Here is a 13265-nt window from a genome sequence, read left to right on the forward strand (position 1 = left end):
ACAAAAACGATCGTGGGACGACTCTTGAAGGTCGTCTAGGCTCGGTGGAGCTCAGATTCAGCCGGCGCGTCGAAACACCTGCGACAAGAAATGAACTCTGCAACGATAAGTGTGATCCTAAAAGGCTTCACAAACCTGGATCATCCTCCTGCAGCAGGCACGCTTACTCGTTGTTGCAGGGTTGCAAGCTGCCTTAATGGTTTGGATGGTTGAAGAGAGAGGCGTTGAAAGTTGTCGGGAAGTTCCTCTGGAGCAGATTTCGGTGGCAAAGCGGGAAGGTTTGGCGAGGTAGTGACACCTGAGGTTTCCCAATTTCTATGTATTTCTTCCGCCGCGCCATTTCACCTTCAGCTCAACACCGCAGTAGAACAACGCTTGTCCCTAGGACCATGCGCATCAATGACTTGCGATTGACCCGTTTAAATGTGTCGCGAATTCTTCGATATTCCGACCATGGCACTTTTGTCCCCCATCGCTGCCTCGTGCACCGAACGATCTGTCACCATGTGCGTCGTCCATTGTCACGCGTCGAAGTCTCAAAACAGACGCCCCATCTCGAGCTCAAGAGAGGGGCAAAAACGCGGACAACAGTGAATCTCAAGGACTTGCCTCAAGGTGTCTTAAAGCTCGAGCCGTATGACGATGCTACGGACGATGTGCCCCGATACCCACCAGTCGTTCAGGGACATCGGAACAATATGCAGAAGTTCGGGAACTGTGTCATCTTGACCAGAGTAGGAGGGTTTTACGAGGTACGGGCAACGGACTAGCAGCTCATATAGTTTTAGACATACGTTATTCTTCCCATTTCAGGAGAGCATAGATTCCTGACGTTCACTCCAGCTCTACTTTGAGCAGGCCGAAGAGCTAGCTCCGTTACTGAATCTGAAGCTCGCCGTTAAGAAGACCAACGCTGGGCCCGTTTCAATGGCAGGCTTTCCATTCTTCCAACTGGATCGCTTCCTGAAGACACTTGTTCAAGACTTGAACAAATACGTGGCTATCAGCGAGGAATTTGCCAACGGCGCCGAAGATAAAGCTCGGGGCGGCCTGCTATTCGATCGCAGGGTAGCCAGGGTTATCACCCCGGGTACCCTTATTGATGAGAAATTCATGGACCCTGCTGAGAACAACTTTCTACTGGCGATCCAACTGGATGTGCCGGCTCTGAAGGCGCAATTAGAGCAACAGAGAGATGAGTTGTCTGCACAACAGCACGTGTTACCCTCGACGTCTCAACGCGTAGGCTTGTCCTGGTCGGATCTTTCGACAGGTGACTTCTTCACGCAATCCACTACACCTCAGATGCTTCCGTCAGCGATTGCCCGCATCGGTGCGCGTGAGATACTCGTTGATCAGGACCTCCAAGATCTAATTGGACAAGAGCTGCAATTGCTGATTGGGCATGACCATCGTCTAATGACATTCTTTCAATTTCCCAAAGAGATCTTGCCGATATCGCAATGGGGCCCTATGCTTGAGGCGCCACTCGCGGGCCAAACCTCTGACCCTTTCACGCAAGAGGAGGTTGCCGCAGGTTACAGTCTATTGGAATATATTCGAGTTCAGTTACAGGGTTCGAATATCAAGCTTCAACCTCCTCGTCGGCGACATCTGGATGAATCGATGAGCATTGACCGCAATAGTCTCAGAGGCCTAGAGATCTTGGAAACCGCTCGCGATGGGTTTGGCAAAGGTAGTCTACTTCATGCGGTGCGTAGAACATCTACGAAGAGCGGAGCTCGCCTTTTAAGGGATCGACTTAGTATGTGTGAATCCCCTGATCAATCCGAAATCCTGGCAGCAGCTTATTGAGCCTTGTTTCTAGCCTCCCCCTCTACCTCGTTACAGATGATCAATGAACGACTCGACCTTGTGTCAGTCTTTCTCGACGATGGAGACCTCCGCGACGGCATAGTACAACTCTTGAAGCGAAGTTATGATTCCCAGCGCTTGGTCCAGAAGTTTACTTTGGGGAGAGGAGATCCGGATGACCTGATTTGTCTGGCCAAGGCTATCCAGGCGTCCGAAGAGATCAAAAGGGTTTTGTCCAACCGGGATAACGGTGGCGTGGAGGGCCCGCCTCCTTCGAGTTCTGTTGATGCCAAGCAGACTCTTTTGGCCATGGTCGCTCGACTCCATTTGGACGGACCTAGTCTGCTGGCCGACCGAATCTCGGCTGCCATAGACGAAGAAGGTCTTTTGCAGAAGCAGCGCCTCGAGGATGATACAGTCGCTGAGGCAGCGGTCCTCGCGCAGGAGGTGACCATCAATGAGGGCTTTCCGGGGGAGATTGAGACGTTACCGAAGAAAGTGAGAGCTAAGAGTAACGATCAATTGAAGGCAACGACCGAGGAAACTCTTGACACATGGATTATGAAACGGGATGCAAGCCCGGCTCTCTCTCGACTTCACCAGGCTTTGGAAAAATTGCATCATGAGAAGTCAACTTTAACTCAACGTCTGCGCGATGCTGTAGGGTCCTCTGCCCTTTCCCTTAAGTGGACTCCTGGCCTGGGACACATCTGTCATGTCAAGGGAGTCAAGATATCTCAGAAATCCTTGGAGGAGCTGGGCGTGACGCGGAACGTGTCTTCCACAAAGTCAACAAGGTCGTTTTATCTTCCGGCATGGACAGAATTGGGCGGTCGTTTGGACCGGGCGAAAATGCAGATTCGCCAAGAAGAGCAAGCGATTTTTGAGGATCTCCGCCGAGATGTGATTCTGAATCTGGTGAAGATCAGGCGCAATGCAGCCGTGATGGACGAATTAGATGTTGGATGTTCCTTCGCCACGCTGGCCCACGAACAGCGCCTTGTACGTCCCGTTCTCACCAACGGAACTTCTCACAGAATCATCGGCGGCAGACACCCAACCGTCAAACTTGGGCTGGAGGAGCAGGGCCGGCGGTTTGTCAGCAACGACTGTTTCTTGGGGGAACCAGATCGGATCTGGCTCATCACTGGCCCGAACATGGCAGGCAAAAGCACATTCCTGCGGCAAAATGCCTTGATCACTATTCTCGCACAGGTCGGGTCGTTTGTGCCTGCAGAGTACGCAGAGATTGGCGTTGTCGATCAGATTTTCAGTCGCATTGGTGCCGCTGATGATCTTTTTCGAGATCAGTCGACCTTCATGGTGGAAATGTTGGAGACGGCGACAATCCTCAAGCAGGCGACAGCGCGCTCGTTTGTCATCATGGACGAGGTTGGTCGTGGGACGACACCGGAAGACGGAACCGCAGTCAGCTTCGCCTGCCTGCACCATCTGCACTACCGTAACAACTGCCGGACATTGTTCGCAACGCACTTCCACGCTCTCGCGGACATGACGCATGACTTCGAGGCTCTGGGGCGGTACTGTACGGACGTAAAAGAAAGCGCCTCGGGGTCGTTTTCGTTTGTCCATCGACTACGGAAGGGGGTCAACCGGGATTCTCATGCGTTGAAAGTCGCGCAGCTAGCAGGGTTGCCAAAGGAGACTTTGGAAATGGCCCATCGCGTGCGGCAGACGCTTAGCAAGGATGTCAACCCATCATGTTCCGAGGTCGGCGGACACCCAGCTGCATTAGCAGTCGCGTAGGACTTCCCTTCCTCCTCTGGATGTATATGTGTCATGTTTCTGTCCATAGTGGTTTCGTTCGAGATACCCATCTAGTTGTAATTCATCGTCCATTCATAAGATTAGCCAGTCTATGTACAGTTTTCTTCCAAAAAGTATCAAACATGACGACAATATGCTCTGCGTGATTAGAGCTTCAAATTAGAGCTTCGAACCACCCCCCGCGCGGCGCTGAGCACCCCCCTTGCCCAGCTCAACCACAATCCCCTCCCCAAACGCAGCCTCCTGCACATCCTCATCATCCACCCCATTGGCAAACTGCACGACGACGAAATCGACCCGTCGCGAGCCCAGCACCACCATCGGCGCATGCCACGTTCCAACCCCATACGTCACCGCCTGGCCCCCGCGAGCCACAAACGCCTTGACATTCTCCAAATCCGGAGGATCACGGATAGTCACAGTCCCCGCGGGGGTCTCCGCCGTCGCTGTCTGGCCCTTCAGCGTCGGCGCCACGACAACAAGGTAATACGGTTCGTCTGCATCGGCCACGCGGGTCTGGCTGGACAGATCGAGGGGGGTGAAGGTCTGGGTGGTGAAGGGGTGGCGCTCGAGGATGCGGACGTCGAAGACGCTGCTGGTCTCGCTGTCCTTAGATCCGGGGGACGGTGCGCTGCGCAGCTTGCGTGGGAAGCAGGAGAACATGCTCATGCGAGCGGCGGAGGGGCGGCCGCTGGGACATTGGCCTGGGTAGCGGTCGAGGAGCGGGGAGATGGGGCTGTACTTGAGGGCAGAAGATTGGTTTGCAACGACTGGGGTGGGATCATGAGGAGGAAGCGAGGCGATGGAAGGCGCTGAGGCGAGATCGCGTGGTAGGGGACAGCGAATGGCGGTGCCGAAGGGAGCGAAGGCTTCTGGGGTGAGTGGTTCGGGGATGATGCGCAGGGTTGGATGGGAGGTGAGGGTGGGAGCCATGGTGAATTGTTCTTTTGGGGGGAAAAAAAAGGTGTTCCTTGAATTGGAGTATTGATCTCAAGGACTAGCCTTTGCAGAATCAGCGTGCGATGCTGGATTAATACATAAGAGCAGTGGTTGAAAGATGAAGTTGTCGGCACTCACCGTCAGTGACACCGGCTAAAAAGCAGCTTCGGAAGAGCCCGAACTGGGTCAACTTGAGATTATTCTGTCTCTACTACTCCGTATCGATGACCGATTCATCTAGCTATTATTATTATTAAGAGGACAATGAAACCGAAGATGATTCCAGTTCATCGTACTTTCAAGTTCAGTATTCTACTTTGTCCATATATCGACAGTCATCGTTATTTGCCTCATATGCGAGGCAATAGCACTCGAGTGGTCCATCAACTAACCTAACATTTAACAAGTCAGGCCAACTACTCAACGTACTCTGTATAGCAACCAACATCACTGTGGTGATAGATATAGCAGAATGATGGCTCCTGCACTCATTATTGGCCGGTCAGCCATGATACTGCTTTGTATCCTATGCAGTGCCTCTATGCAGACGTTTGGAGCTCACCCTCTCCCCCATCGATCAGCATCAGATGTCCCACCACTGACTGCCTGTGAACCATCGACTTCTGGCGAATCATGCTAGGGGCCGCTGCAAGCTAATCAAAGTATCAAATATTCAAAGCAATTCTCGAGGTCTCCAAGACTCAAAATACTCCAGATCTCCTTTCGTCTTCCCCGCATTGCCGCCTTTTCCGCAACAACCGATTCGCATCAAGAATAGCCGAGGCCAGTTGCTCTTGCATCGAGATACCCAGAGATATGTCAGCTAGCTTCGAGCCTTGCTCCTTACTATAAAGCAGAGGAGAATCGTCTTCGGCATCGCGTCTTCTATCAAATCTTTAACCACATCGTCGCAATTGAATCGTGCGGTCGATCCGAACATTCCCCAGGCTACATACTAGCGCAATGGCTTCAACAACAGCCGATGTGCCCAGGAAGCTCTGGGAACATCCCAGCCCACGTTCCACTCAGATGTGGACATTTAAGACGAAGTTAGAAGAAGAAAAAGGAGTCACACTCCCTGTACGTAGTGCGAATCTCGTATCGAGGAGCTCTTCCTTCTAACGTATACTTAGGACTATCATTCTCTCTTCTTGTGGTCTACCAAGAACCGGGCAGCCTTCTGGGACTTCTGCTGGAACTACTTCCCTATTATCTCAGAAGGGTCTTACAGTACTGTTGTTGATGAATCGGCTCGCATCGATAGCGTCCCCTCCTGGTTTGAGGGTGCTCGACTGAACTTCGCGGAGAACATGCTCTTCTCAACAACCCCTTCAAGCACTGGTCATCCCAAGATCACGACAACAGACAAAGAGGACACCAAAATCGCTTTAACACAGATGAGAGAGGGCGGCTCCGAGCCCTCTTCCAACGTCACCTGGGGCCAACTCAGAAAAATGACAGGAAGAATGGTGCAAGCGTTGAAAGCAGCTGGAGTTGTCAAGGGAGACCGAGTTGCCGCGGTGGCAAGTAACAGTGTCGATACTCTCGTGGTTCTCCTTGCAACGACTGCTCTTGGCGCCTTGTTCTCGTCCACTTCCACGGACACTGGGGTTAAGGGAATTCTCGATCGACTACTCCAGTTGAAGCCCAAGTTTGTCTTCGTCGATGATTCTGCTATCTACAATGGAAAGCGGGTTGATCTTCGCCCCAAGATCAAGGGGATTGTTGAAGGCCTTCGAGAAGTCTCAGAGTTCGAAGCTATCATCGCAATCCCCCGGTTTCCAACTCAGCCAGCTGATGTGAGTGGCGTGCCCAAGACGCAACCCGTGACAGCCCTCCTTGAAAAGGCAACATCAGACCAACTCGAGTTCGTTAGAGTCGGATTCCGCGATCCGTTCCTAGTAGTGTACTCCTCCGGAACAACTGGCAAGCCCAAACCCATCGTGCACGGAGTGGGCGGCGTGATCCTGAATACTTACAAAGAGAGTCGACTGCATTGCGATCATGGACCAGACTCGACAGTACTGCAATACACTACCACAGGCTGGATCATGTATTTATCTGCGATATCAGGGCTTTTGTTTGGCGCCAAAGCCGTCCTTTATGATGGGAGCCCCTTCCTACCTGACGTCAAGTTTCTTATCGAACTCGCCGGAGAGCACAAGGTAACTCATTTTGGCACATCACCGCGCTATCTGCATGAGCTGCGAAAGAATAATGTACGACCCAAGGACGTTGCGGACCTGAGTTCGCTGCGCGTCGTCACCAGTACTGGCATGGTCCTCTCTGAATCCTTGTTCGAGTGGTTCTACGACGAGGGCTTCCTGTCTCACACGCAGCTGGCGAACATCTCCGGAGGAACAGACCTTGCCGCATGCTTTGGCTTGGGGAACCCGATCACACCTTTGCACGTTGGCGGGTGTCAGGGCCCTGGTCTCGGCATTCCCATTTCTGTATTCGACCAAGCGGACGAGGGTGCCACTGGAGTCAAAGGCACTGCTCTTCCAGACGGTGTACCCGGGGAGTTAGTAGCCACGGCCGCATTCCCAACCATGCCAGTCAAATTCTTGGGCGACGATGGGCCTCAGAAGTACTTTGATTCGTATTTTGGCCGGTTCGACAGTAAGTTTCTTGCCTGCCTTATCTCAATCATTTGCGAGTCACTAATCCTTTTATCAAAGACGTCTGGACCCACGGCGACTTCATCAGCATCCACCCCGCCACAAAACAAATCTTCTTCTTGGGCCGATCAGACGGCGTCCTTAATCCATCAGGCGTCCGCTTCGGCTCCGCGGAGATCTATAACGTGATCGATACGCAATTCTCAACCGAGATAGTGGACTCCATCTGCGTGGGCCAGAGACGGCCAACAGACGCCGACGAGTCAGTGATGATGTTCCTGCTCATGCGGCCCGGGTTCGAGTTCACACCACTCCTTGTCTCACGGGTGAAAGAGGCAATCCGGAAGGCATTGAGTGCTCGGCATGTACCCAAGTACATCTTCCAGACACCTGAGATTCCGGTACGTGGGATATCCCCTGGGGATTTCGAGTATGTCATTTTACTGACTATTACATCTGTAGACGACGGTGAATCTGAAAAAGGTCGAGCTACCTGTGAAACAGATCGTATCTGGCAAGAAGATCAAGCCGTCGGGGACTTTGCTCAACCCGCAGAGTTTGGATTTCTACTATCAGTTTGCAGAGGTGGAGAAGCTGATTGAGCCGAGGAGCAAGTTGTAAACTTAGAGAATTACTTATCTGCTCTCGCTGGTCAATGGATCAAATAGATTTGCGTGCTTGTTGGCAAACGATCACACATAGTCGCAGCTTGAATAGATCTCGATATGAGGACCAGAGTTGATCCAGGTAGCAGTACGTGGGCCGTAGCTCATCCAAACCACTTCCAAGGTCAAAAATTCTTGGATACTCTGTTTACCTATCTCAGGGCCAGGGAACATGTCTCCAGATAGAAAGGATCGCAAGAAGGCGGGTGGCTCACGGTCAAGATATTCGGGAGGCCCAAACTTGCAGTGGCACACAGCTTGATCGTGAAGGAGTCTTATGCAAACTTCTCTTCCTGGTACGAATGGTATTGCGTTTCATGGTATGGAAGAGAAATTGGCATCTCTATGGCACGGCTCATCATTATATGCCACTGCGGAACAAGTTGCCAGAAGATGGGCCCTCAGGTATGATATTGCGCAATGTAGTTGAAGATTTTTGACTTCACGAACACTCTATGAGAATGCTTATCCGCTGTTTGATTAGAATCTTGCTATTCCTTATTGGCGATTGATGGGCAATCACAGACTAATTAGGCCATAGTGGTTATCAAATCCAGACATACAACTTCGAGTGAGAGACGGGTCTCTAGGCGAGATGCAGCAATCGACAAGCGAGTATGGGTTTCAGCCATTCGATAGAAGAATGTGCATCGTTACCATATCTTGGATGGCTGCTAGAAGACAAGAATGGCTTCAGATTTGCCAGCAGCCGCGGCATGGGTCTTGCACTGTCCTTGGTGCGACATCTTTACTGATTGTGGATCGGTCTTCCAATCAAGTAGCCGTAAGGCCAGAAGGGCATGAGTTCAATTTCTTCCTTGGTGCATCTTGCAACTCCCCAAGTCGCTTCTCTTACAAAGGCAGAGGTATTAGCGTCAGTGCTTGTAGTTTGGTTCGGAATGCGTCGAGTTCTGCGGTCACTTGGGATTCGCGATGCATACATGCAGAAGGGCCGCCGAATCTGTCGCTGAGGCACTTCGGCTGAGAAAACTTGGCTAGTTTCTCAGCAACGTCTACTAGTGAGAGTCCTTTGTACTCAGATCCATCCAAACACCAAGGGAGGTTGTATCTCGCCATCTCCTTTATTATGACTCCCAATTTGAGCGCGTCGCAATCGAAGGAGCAGATAATTTTGTCATTTTCGAGTTGGTCTCGCCGTGTTTTTACGGCACCAAGTAACTTGAACAGCGCCGCTTTCCGCTGTGCATCGATTCCATCTAGCAATATAAGTAGCAATATCTCGCATTTTGGCTCAGCTCAACTCACTTGTGACGGATGCTGGGATAGGAAGATTCAGCGTGTTGATGGCGCCTTTGCTCTGGCGTATTGCAATGGACGTAGCGCAACTAAAAAGGGATGCGTCCTGAAAATATCCACTTAACAATTTCATCTCTATACGTGGTTGGGGTCTGTCCTCTCCAGGGCTGCAGCCAGTGCTGCGGATATAGTCCCAAGATTTCATGACACTGGTAATAATCCACCAGAATAGCAAGTTTGGTCAGCTCGTCGAAGGTCACTGTGGTAGGGACTCTTTTTGTGCGGCAATGCATCAGATTCAGCAAGATCAAGAAGACTTGTGGATCAGTTTCTGGGATTTTCATCTCAACGTGGCCATCACTTTGCAATGCCTTACCCTCCGCCCATTCTGCTTTCAACCGTTTCTCGAAGTAACGTGAAGCTAGGCTCAAGTGTTTGGAGGAGGCTCGATATTTTACAGTCATCTCATGCGAGGCCCCGAATAATGCAGAGACTTGTGGCAGTGACACCAAAAGAGTCACATCCCCGTTTGGATCGGGGTCCACGCTATTGCCTGGGAAAACGGTGGAAGACATCTTGACACGGGTGGGTCGTATCCTGGCTGAATCAAGGGCGTGTCTAGGAGGGCTGCTGATTTTGTATGACTGGGTATATAGATGAAGAGACGGAGAGGCGTTATTGTGGTTGACACAGACAATAGAGTGGGTAAGACTAGGAGTAGGAAGCCCACGTGATCTAAATATCTATGGAGTACTATCGACCTGAATGTGTGAGAGATCAATAGTACAAACACCAAAAGGGATAAAGGCTTTGTGTGCATTCTATGTGGCTTAGTTCCCATCAGTTCATAACAATTTCAGGATACGGATCTCGCTCATAAACAGTCTGGCCAGCTCTATCCATAATGTGAGATAGCCCTAGGTATACGACACCTGTAGAACTACCTGGGATGAAAGTCATCTATCCAGTGATTCATGAACATCATTTCCCCTATCCGCCTGCGGTAGGGTTGCCTTGAGATTCAGCAGCTCACATCGACTATGCATGCCATCGTAGTTGAGGCCATGTTCCATGAACCCGAGCCCAACTGGTGAAATGAGACATAATACAGGGTCAAAATGAACAAGAAGTGAAAAAAGAGACAATGCACCCATTCTATACGCCATGTGTACGCCGTGGTGAAAGGTATGAACCCGTTGTTCGACTGTAGGGTGAGTATGTAATTCAAACCCTAGTCCGTCTATTTGTTGTGTATCAAGAAGTTGCGGAATGAGTCCCAGTGGTCCGAGTCTTGGTAGCTGCAAAGTATCAGTATTGAGCCATCCGGAAAGGGCACAGTCGCGACTTACATGTATACCATGCTGCTCCTCAAACTCGACATAAGCGTCTCTGGATGCCAGCGGAAGATGTACATGACGAGCGCCCAGCTGAGACTTGCAAAGACGGGCCATGCATTCGCCTGTATTTGCGCTCGCGAGTCGGGTGTGATCAGCGAGGAGAGAGGATGCATGTTCGGTTCGACGGAGAGTTTGGCGAGAGCGAGGAGAACACGGGCAAAGACATAGATCACGATCTATAAAATCAATCGCTGTTAGCTCAACATCCATCAGAGATGTGACGCGACAGGCAGTCGTACCTGTTGAGTGATGCTTGTCTTCTTCCGGCCAAAAACAGCGTATCCTCCCAATAGACCGGCGAAGAAGCTATCATAGCGACCTTCTTTTCCAACACCCGCCGGGTTGATATTTCGCAGAAGAAGCATGGAGCCTTTATATATGAACGCGAACGTGGCTAGATTGCGCGCATGCTGGCGGGTTGCTTTGAGGACGAGCTTGACCTTTTCCCGGAATCTAGAGCGCAATCAGTATGTTCGGCGTCGATGGCATGTCGATGAGGTGTCGCCTTACGTTCCAGAGCGGAAAAGAAAGATCATCCTGCGGTTTTCAAACGCCCCCATATCAGCTTGCAATTCCCAGCAAGATCATATAATTTCGCAGGTAGCGGAGACATACACCAGAGCGTGCGGGAATCGCACTTTCGATCCATAAACAACGCCATTTCGGATACCTTTGACCAGCGACAGCAGGGGAGCGAGTTCGGGGTTGAGGACGAGGGCGTCCAGGCGGGACTAAACAGCGATCAGAATGATGGTTGACAGGTCCCCAGTAAAGCATCACACATACAAGGAGCGCATCCATGATGTCTCGGGACCTCGGTAGGTAGATCGGAGTAGCGACGGGTTCGTTGGACGTCTACCGACGGAGAACACCAGGTGTCGAGTGACGAACTTGGGATATGGAAAGGATCACGGCTTTAAGAATATTCGATAAGAGCAGCTTGATGAGGTATAAGTACGGGTATGCATGAGTACAGTTCTAGGACGAAGGGTGGGGAGAACGGGATTTAATGGAGAGCTGCATCCGCAAATCTGCCAAAGATCCTCGGCATGTGAGTCTCGTGCCGAAGAACGTCATGGTCACGTGGTCGAGAGGAATGGGGATGCATACAAGCACACAAAATGGAAAAGGGACTGATGATGTAGAGAGGAAGAATTTCGTAGGAGAAGCATTTCGCTCCGAGATGACAACCGATATTGACCAGACGATCCAGAGCGCACGACCCGACTGTATGCTTGCGAAATTGGATAGAGTGATATAGATATGTGTTGAATACTTTTAAGCTATAGTGACTATGGAGAAAATGATCGATCTGCTTGACACACTCGACAGAAAAACCAGACCACCTGAACGCCTTATGTGGGATAGATAGACAAAGTATCATGAGTCAAAAACATCGCCAGACAATCCGACAAGGCTCTATGCCGTCCGTGCCTTCTTGCGGCCCTCATCCTCTGAAACCTCGTCCACCTCCATCATGTCGGCATCCTCCTCGTCAGACTCGACACCAGCACGACGCTTCAAACCCTTCATCTTCCTCGTCTGCAGCCCAGAAAGATCCTGCTTGCCCAAGTGCACACGACCCATCTTATCACCCATCGTGTCCATGGTGATGTTCTTCTTCGTCTTCATATTCTCATTGGGCCTCTTGCCCTGCTTCATGGCCTCCTTCAGGGCATCCGCGGGAGCCTCCTGCAGACGACCGACCTTAAAGTCGAACTTGGGGCCGATCTCGTCCAGCTCGACACGGGGGAGCTTGTGGCCACTGCGCTTTGTCCGGAGTTTGTACCACCGCAGGTGAACGACAGGGGACAGGCCGTCGGTAGGTTCCTCGGCGGCGATCATCAACACGTACTGCAGACCCTCGACATCAATCTTATCCGACTCCTCGCCCTTGAACATATCCGTAAACATGCTCTTCAGCATGACATGTGCCGTCGAGGTGGAATCCTCCCACGCACTGCCGGTGAAAAGCAGCATGGGCCGCAGTCCGATCCCAATCTGCATCTTCAGGTTGTTCATGGCGGGAATTGAGTCGCCGTCTGGGCTGGGGAGAAGCATCAACTCGCACATATCCAGAACCTTGGTGTTGAATATCCGCGCCACAGTCAGACAGTTGGGTCTCTTCTTGCTGCTGCTTCCAAAGACGACGATGCCGCACTCGTTCTTGTTGCCCAGGAACTCGATGCTCTCGGTGCTCTCGAACGGGCGGATGTTCTCATTCTTCTTGTGGAACAGCACCGAGTTGGGGACCGTCAATGAGTGGAAAGTCTTGAGCACTGTGTTAAGGGCGGTTGGGCATTTCGAGCCGTGCATGAAAAGTGTTTTCTTGGGGGGTTCGACGAGTTGAGGCTCACGGGCCTTGAGAATGCGCGCTGTGCGCGGATTCTTGGGTTTTCTGTCAAGGATGTCTCGTCAGACGCTGCTCCATTCGATCACATTGTAAACCTACACTTCTCTGAGCATTTTGGCCTCTGTTGCTCTGAAGACAATAACTTGTGTGTTCGCTGATCACCGACTTCGTCTGGTCGAAAAGAAAGAAAAAAGCGGAGCGAAAAGTTTTGGCGGAATTGTCTTGGCGCTGCTTATCGATAAGCTTAACTGGAGATGTTCAAAGACAAAATGTAAAGAACTAACAACCACGTCCAGAATGCATCCTATGAAATATCTGGTCTGAGCCTTGATCAATCTTTCTTCTCAATGTTCGTCATCTGGTCTCCTGCAGGACAGCTTTGTCGGATCTATTTGGATCCATCCCCGAGCATATGTGCTACGTGACTACC

General features: G+C 51.2%; 6 protein-coding genes across 6 annotated transcripts; 2 read left to right on the plus strand and 4 right to left on the minus strand.

Annotated features, from left to right (window-relative positions):
* Positions 1 to 389: 389 nt before the first annotated feature.
* On the plus strand, positions 390 to 3582 carry ACLA_058140 (mismatch repair ATPase MSH1; the record flags this gene model as incomplete). The annotated part of the gene is made up of 3 exons (XM_001276582.1): positions 390 to 752; positions 844 to 1713; positions 1852 to 3582. The coding sequence occupies 3 exons, from the start codon at positions 390 to 392 to the stop codon at positions 3580 to 3582; spliced, it is 2964 nt and encodes a 987-aa protein (XP_001276583.1).
* Positions 3583 to 3762: 180 nt separating this feature from the next.
* ACLA_058150 (ureidoglycolate hydrolase) lies at positions 3763 to 4536 on the minus strand (the record flags this gene model as incomplete). The annotated part of the gene is made up of 1 exon (XM_001276583.1): positions 3763 to 4536. The coding sequence occupies one exon, from the start codon at positions 4534 to 4536 to the stop codon at positions 3763 to 3765; it is 774 nt and encodes a 257-aa protein (XP_001276584.1).
* A 969-nt stretch (positions 4537 to 5505) lies between these two features.
* On the plus strand, positions 5506 to 7784 carry ACLA_058160 (acetoacetyl-CoA synthase; the record flags this gene model as incomplete). Its single annotated transcript, XM_001276584.1, has 4 exons — positions 5506 to 5622; positions 5676 to 7164; positions 7224 to 7564; positions 7626 to 7784. 4 exons carry the CDS (start codon positions 5506 to 5508, stop codon positions 7782 to 7784), a joined length of 2106 nt encoding a protein of 701 aa, XP_001276585.1.
* Positions 7785 to 9174: 1390 nt separating this feature from the next.
* ACLA_058170 (uncharacterized protein) lies at positions 9175 to 9660 on the minus strand (the record flags this gene model as incomplete). Its single annotated transcript, XM_001276585.1, has 1 exon — positions 9175 to 9660. The coding sequence occupies one exon, from the start codon at positions 9658 to 9660 to the stop codon at positions 9175 to 9177; it is 486 nt and encodes a 161-aa protein (XP_001276586.1).
* Positions 9661 to 10325: 665 nt separating this feature from the next.
* Positions 10326 to 11283, minus strand: ACLA_058180 (Tim17/Tim22/Tim23/Pmp24 family protein; the record flags this gene model as incomplete). Its single annotated transcript, XM_001276586.1, has 6 exons — positions 10326 to 10383; positions 10435 to 10658; positions 10722 to 10935; positions 10993 to 11019; positions 11098 to 11213; positions 11269 to 11283. The coding sequence occupies 6 exons, from the start codon at positions 11281 to 11283 to the stop codon at positions 10326 to 10328; spliced, it is 654 nt and encodes a 217-aa protein (XP_001276587.1).
* Positions 11284 to 11901: 618 nt separating this feature from the next.
* Positions 11902 to 12948, minus strand: ACLA_058190 (rRNA-binding ribosome biosynthesis protein RPF2; the record flags this gene model as incomplete). Its single annotated transcript, XM_001276587.1, has 2 exons — positions 11902 to 12880; positions 12935 to 12948. The coding sequence occupies 2 exons, from the start codon at positions 12946 to 12948 to the stop codon at positions 11902 to 11904; spliced, it is 993 nt and encodes a 330-aa protein (XP_001276588.1).
* Between the last annotated feature and the right edge of the window lie 317 nt (positions 12949 to 13265).

The sequence above is a fragment of the Aspergillus clavatus genome, genomic scaffold, assembly GCF_000002715.2.
Source record: "Aspergillus clavatus NRRL 1 1099423829736 genomic scaffold, whole genome shotgun sequence".
NCBI classification, from domain to species: domain Eukaryota; kingdom Fungi; phylum Ascomycota; class Eurotiomycetes; order Eurotiales; family Aspergillaceae; genus Aspergillus; species Aspergillus clavatus.